At 45.3% G+C, this 6172-nt stretch overlaps 1 protein-coding gene across 1 annotated transcript; it reads right to left on the minus strand.

Annotated features, from left to right (window-relative positions):
• Positions 1-397: 397 nt before the first annotated feature.
• On the minus strand, positions 398-2506 carry CHC_T00008275001 (glycosyl transferase family GT77 hemi-cellulose cell wall biosynthesis). Its single transcript, XM_005709876.1, has one exon. It carries the CDS (start codon positions 2504-2506, stop codon positions 398-400), a length of 2109 nt encoding a protein of 702 aa, XP_005709933.1.
• Positions 2507-6172: the final 3666 nt, after the last annotated feature.

Below are 6172 nucleotides of genomic sequence, written 5' to 3' on the forward strand. Positions count from 1 at the left end.
AACTACACGACAACCAACCCCATCACGAAATTTGATTTCCAGAGGCATTGACGACAAAAATTCTTTCGATTTCTCGTCAGACCGTTCCGAGCTTTCTATGCTGGATTTCCTGGATTTTCTTCCGAATAGAAAATGCGATTCCTTGTTGTCTGTTAAGCACATCTTCAATATGACGTCAATAAGTGCCATACCGGTATGTCACGAGGCTTGAGGCATTTCGCAAGGAGACGTAGGTTGATTCAGCCCACTAATTTCTTACTGCATGACGGGAGAGTCGTCGACATGACCAATTATCGTTGAGTGTCCTTCAGATGCTAGACGTAACTTTCTTTTTGTCTGTACCTCATCTACCCGCATACACACCGTGTATACTAACTATTCTTGTCTTCTACACGATCTACCAAGTTTCTGGATATACACAAAGTTCAGATTCCTTGTCGTAAAGAATAAAACCATGCTTTTCAAACCGCAATCGCTTCCCGTCTGCCCCTTTGACCCAGTTGTTGTGAAGAATAAATAAGTTTGGAAACATGTCTGGAATTTTGCCAGCTGGGACATCCCATATTCCGTCCGTAATTCCATTTGGATAGAGATGTCGGTCTAATAACTTCACGACCATCCCATTGTACCTACATGTGTTATCTCCTTCTGCTGTTTGTCCTTCTTTCCCGCACATAACATCGTAGAAGCAAGGCTGTTCAGACATTCTCGATTTGGATGCAAACTTGATGATATCCTCGAAAGCTTGAATGGTCGGGCCATTACTCCTAGCCAGATAGAATCCGGAATTCAGCCTCCGTCTACCATTCATGGGTTCATTATCTGGAGCATTCGTTTGAATGACCAGATCAACGTTGTAGTTCCACATATCTTGTAACGGATTTCTGAAGTAGATGATATCACTATCAGTCCACACGACATTATATCCTTCCTTCAACAGACGTACTACTACCCTCGACTTCATTTTCGTCAACTGCTTGAATGAATCGGAACCGTAGGACGCGTCTGCTATAAGAGATGAGTTCAGACCAGCAAAAATTGTGTTCTCGAGATAAGTTGGCAAACTTCTTGTGTACGCGAATTTGTAAAGATCCGCATCAAGTGCAGCAATGACGAAGTTCGTGATCCCCAAATGTCGCATGTTGCATACCCAGTTCATCATTATTCCTCGGTAGCCATAATTGAGAGCAGACAATATTATTGTGTTATTGATGATGACACGTTCTACCACTGATTGCATGGTTAGAGGGAGACCAAATGCAGGTGCTTCCGTCGATCCTTCCGGTGGAAGAACTGGAATGACAAAGTTATCTTTGGTCTCGACTGAAATCATACCACATCGTATTACTCTCGAACCATTCTTGACAACGGGGTCTGTCTGCGTGTTTCCGACAAAACTAGAAAACTCACAGTTGCATATTCCTGGCCGCTTCCGTTTAAGTAAGCACATGCCTGTTGGCTCTAGGCACAGAGACAGTTTCCAGGGGGCAAACAACACATTTCCCATTTGGTTGGTATATGAACCAACGTGCAAGCTGAGATAAATGTTGATGAACAGCTCAAATTTTGACTTTTTTCCTTCAGACCAGAAAGCTCCAAGCAGATTTCGTTTTGGCTTTTGGTTCGCGTTCCCTGTGACCAAATGGTAGTCGTGCCGAATGTGAACAGTTAAGCAAGTTTCAGAAGCATCCACAACTTGTCGACGACCAGCAGAGATGGTTTCATGGGTAAGCCAGTTATCGTACTTTCCTCTTCCAAAAATAAAATGCGGCATGACGGGGTCAAAGAGCCTGGGTCCGTTCGAATTCCAAGCCCAAACATCCATTCCTCCATATGTATGCAACGTGCCTGTTGAAAGAACATGTTCTCGAATCTTGCGAGTATACTGGGGATCGCTTTCGTCTAAATTTTCGGGTAGTTTGTCAACGTCATATCGAGCACCCACTACCAAGAAGTGTTCGAAGTTCGAAACAACTTTTCTTAGAGTTTGAGTAAAGTCATCGAACAGAAGGATGTCTCCATTAATAATTACAGTTATCATCTCCTTCGAGTCGTTCGCTCTTTGAAGCATAGAATTGAACAAGGGTACCCCCAGAAAGTTCTTGTCAACTCTTCTTTCAATACCTATGCCAAATTCTCGGGCAGCTTCATCATATCCTGCCTCATATCCCAAAAGCGTTACTTTCGGTTTTGGTTTCAGACGCAACCAGGATTTGATGGCACGTTCGTTGTTAGCTTTGTCCTCACCGACGAATGGTTTTGGTGCGGAGAAAATCTCCAGGCTGTACTGATCCAGTCTATCACTATAATCCCCAATCTGTTCGCCTTCTGCGTGTTCCGGAAGTTGTCTCACACCTCCATCGTAAGAACCAATTTTCGGAGTTCGGAGCTGAAAAAAACTTATCACGAGAAGCATTCCAGACCAGAAGAACAACCACGATGATACCCGCTTGCTCGTTGAAGAAGCCAAATTGCCATGCCTTCTATACTCTCGATCTTTGCGCATTATGCCTGGCGGAAAGAAACAGATGCGTATTGATTGGTTTGGGCTCAGAGATGAAAGGAGGAGGATAGTCGTGGCACTAAGTGTTCTTTAGACCTAGGCGTGGGGTTTGGCACGGTCCCCTTCAGTACAATCGGAGACCAATTTGCAAAATCGCGGAATTAGTCAGACCATTCCTAAGTCATCAACGTTCTGTTGGTTGTCCAAAAGTGTGTTGATGGGATGCAGTCGTTTGATAGAACGCCTCTCCCTATGCACCTCCGTTAGGAAGGATTTTGAGTAGCATAAGTGAGATGAGTTCCAGTGTATGTATTGTGGTCACGAAACGAAACGATGAAAGAAGAAATGAAAGCGTACAGTAATTTCAACCGTGGAACGAATGTCTGTCTATCTGTACAGATGCTTCCAATTCGAGCGCTTGCTCAGATTTATCTTGATAATTAGAGCAACAGAATGAGGGCTGTCTATTGTTTTTATTTTATTAAATATTAACTGACCCTACCGCCTATTGCATTGAAAAATGAAATCATTCAGAGGATCAATTGTTACATCTCCATAGGCATGGAGTTGGGCAGCAAACAATTCTGTCCAGTCCGACCGTGGGTTTACGAAGTTTCAACATGTTTCTCAAACTGTACACAAAAAGTTGCGCAGATTCGACAGTTTGGAAGGCCGTTTATTGCTTTTGACATGTCCCATATTTGCACACCTTAAACATTTTCAAGGATTTTTCTAGTCTTCAGCTAAGGAGGCATCATGTAGAATTTTGTTGCTCATCAGCCAAGTTATAGAAGGACAAGTACGATTGTCTGTTGGGCTGATGCTTTTCGTTATGTTGTCCGCCCTGTCCTACTTTGTATTCAAAAGCAACAATTCAATGGGTTGAGAATATTTGTTCACATATGGTTTTTCTTCTGTACACGTTTGTCTACAGGAGAAAACTAATAAGAAGCCCGATCTTGGGTTGCCTCCACTAATAAATTGAGGAGACACCACCATTCCCGTTCATTGTGAAATAAGAGCACAGCAGTGGTACACGAACCCTTTTTATACAGTAAACTGAGTTGGAGCGTTGCTATCGAAAACAAGTATCGCTATATTTGCAAAGATGATAGCTGGGCATTTTATACTGTACAGCTGTCGGATGGGCCCTCGAGGCGTGATTGGATATGTCCATGGTTAGAGGCTATCGAGGGCCTATGATAGAGCAGTGGTGAGGAGAGTTGACCTCTCCAAGCGCAAGCAAAAGATTCGGCACAAGCCGGGTGGATGCTCCTCCTCCCACCGTTGTTTATTGCGGAGCACTATCCTTTAAGTATGTGGATTACACGACCGTTCTGTAGAGTAAATACAAGGACACATATGAATTGATAATACGCAATGGGCACTACAGACGTAAGGGCAATGTAGGTCCGACTAAGTGTATTCACGTCGAGCATGATTCACACACCCCCACTCGATCTAACTAGATCGAAGTCGTTCGAAAATCATGCGTCTAGTTGTAATCTGCGGCTTTATGATGGTAGCTCCTTTTGAGATGGACATTCCAATGTCCATCATTCAACATTTCAGTTAGAGACTTGGAAAGGCTGAGGCTTCTCTTTGCCAATACTTCGGCGACGTTTGCCGTTCCGGGGACCCATCTGATGGAATCAAGTTCCTAAGATTCGAAAGCATTTCTGATCCTTGTCACTGTTTTACGAAGGCGGTATTCTTGCGCCTCGTGTAGTGTTGTGATGGTGTGAAACAGCGGACGCAAATCCACAAGGACCTCGTGTTTGATTTTGGAGTTGGGGATGATCGATTTGAATGACTCTTTGAGGTCATGCCCTCTATCTTCCGCGTATGAACATGCGAGTATCTCTGCTCCAAAGATGAGTAAGTGACGCAGTGCTGTTTGTGACTGGTCCACGACAAGGAGTGGAAAATTGGCGAAGCGTTTTGGGTTGTGTCGATCTTCAACCCTGAAATTATTCCGCTCTGTCCATAGTCGAATTCGGTACCGCCATGTGAGGCGTCTGACAGAGTGGTAAGAATAACGCTGCGGATTTGTCCTGGATTAAGAAAGCAGATCATGGGGCTGAGATTTAGGAGATCAGACAGCATGGCGTTCGCGTCAATGAGGTGTTTGACGCGTAGGTCTCCTAGCCTTTGTTGCATACGGGATGTGACAAGGGCCGCTTGTGGCATGACGCCACTACCCAAGTACATTAAGGTACCAGCTAATGACCTGTATTATGATACTTCTCTTTCGTTGTCACGCGTATCGATTTCTTGTCTCCGTGACCTGGAAATCTGCAGGGGTTTTAACCTGCGAGTATATTTATCCATGGAAAGCTTGGCATTCCCTTGCTTGTCAATCTCAACTTCACAACCATTGAACATGAAATTTTCACCGATGCGGATTTTTCCGACCTCAAAATTTGTCTTCAAATTTTGCATGAAGTTTTGAATTTCATGACTTTACGGTCTTAAACAAGCACATCGTCTTTGGCAACGATCACTATCACCTTGTTTCTTTGGTCTCTTTTAACAAACAATTGGTTTACACCAAAGATGCGCTCCAGTTTGAAGACGCTCAGCATCCATTCTTCGATGGTCTTGAGCCACTGCCTCCCTGCCTCAACGATACCGTATGGGAGTTTTAATAGCTTCCAAAGAGTGTGTCGTGTCGTCGTCCAATCTTTTCGGGGCCTGACGTATATCTCCCTCTTAGCTGGCCCGCTCTGCATGTAAGCTCCCTTTATGTCAGCCACTCCAAAGGTGAAGTTCAAGATGACACCGAGGATGAGGACCAGACGGAATATCGTCATGTCGGCGGATGCCGAGTCCTTGCAAATATCGTCTTTCTCGCGGTCGCGGTTTCCGTGGAGAACGAACCTTGCCTTCATTACCAGTGAGTCGTCTTCAGACTCTTTAATTTTGAAGAGCGCACGCGAGGAGATGATGTTCGAGTTGCGTGGGACGTCCTTGTCCTTTATTTCTTCGTACGCGTCTTGCCAATTGTTTCTGTGTTCTGTCTGCATAGCTTTTTGTATTACCCAAGCAGGGGCGAACTCGAGATCTCTGCTCGTTAATTGCCTATTCCGATTGCGTGGTATATTTCCTGTAGAGTCTGTTGGTCATTGCTCTGGAGTGTTGATCTCAGTTCATTAGGCATGCGTCGAGATGGGTTGGTGGCATACTCTCCAATGTCTCTTGACGCTCGTTCCTCTCCCTCGCTTTTCAGGACAACGTTGGATGTCATCATTGCGTTTGTGTGAGGTCTGCTGTTTGCCGGATGTGCATGTACATCTATCTCCCCCCCATCCGGCAAGTCGAGGTAGTCGTCGACTACAGATTCCATCAAGCGTTTAGTGAGTGGAGACTGTGGCAGTAGTCGAATGTCTTCGTAGGCAACTCGACAAGCGGGACCGCGGCTGCTCCGTCGAATTTCAACGAGTTCAGGATGGGTTGACTGTACTGTGCCTTCCAGCCACTCATCGGGTTCGTTCTGTTTAGTTGACCGGTAACAGAACAGGACAGTGTCCCCTTTTCTTATGCTGGAGGGGGCGACAGTGGACGGAGCGCGGGAGCGCAAGAGGCGTTGTAGGGCTCTGACAGCCACTTGCTCTTTGTGAGCTGACAATAATTCCGTAGTGGCGAGCAATTTGGGGACGCCGAGGATGG

This window comes from Chondrus crispus, genomic scaffold (assembly GCF_000350225.1).
Source record: "Chondrus crispus Stackhouse genomic scaffold, scaffold_52, whole genome shotgun sequence".
Classification (NCBI taxonomy): domain Eukaryota; phylum Rhodophyta; class Florideophyceae; order Gigartinales; family Gigartinaceae; genus Chondrus; species Chondrus crispus.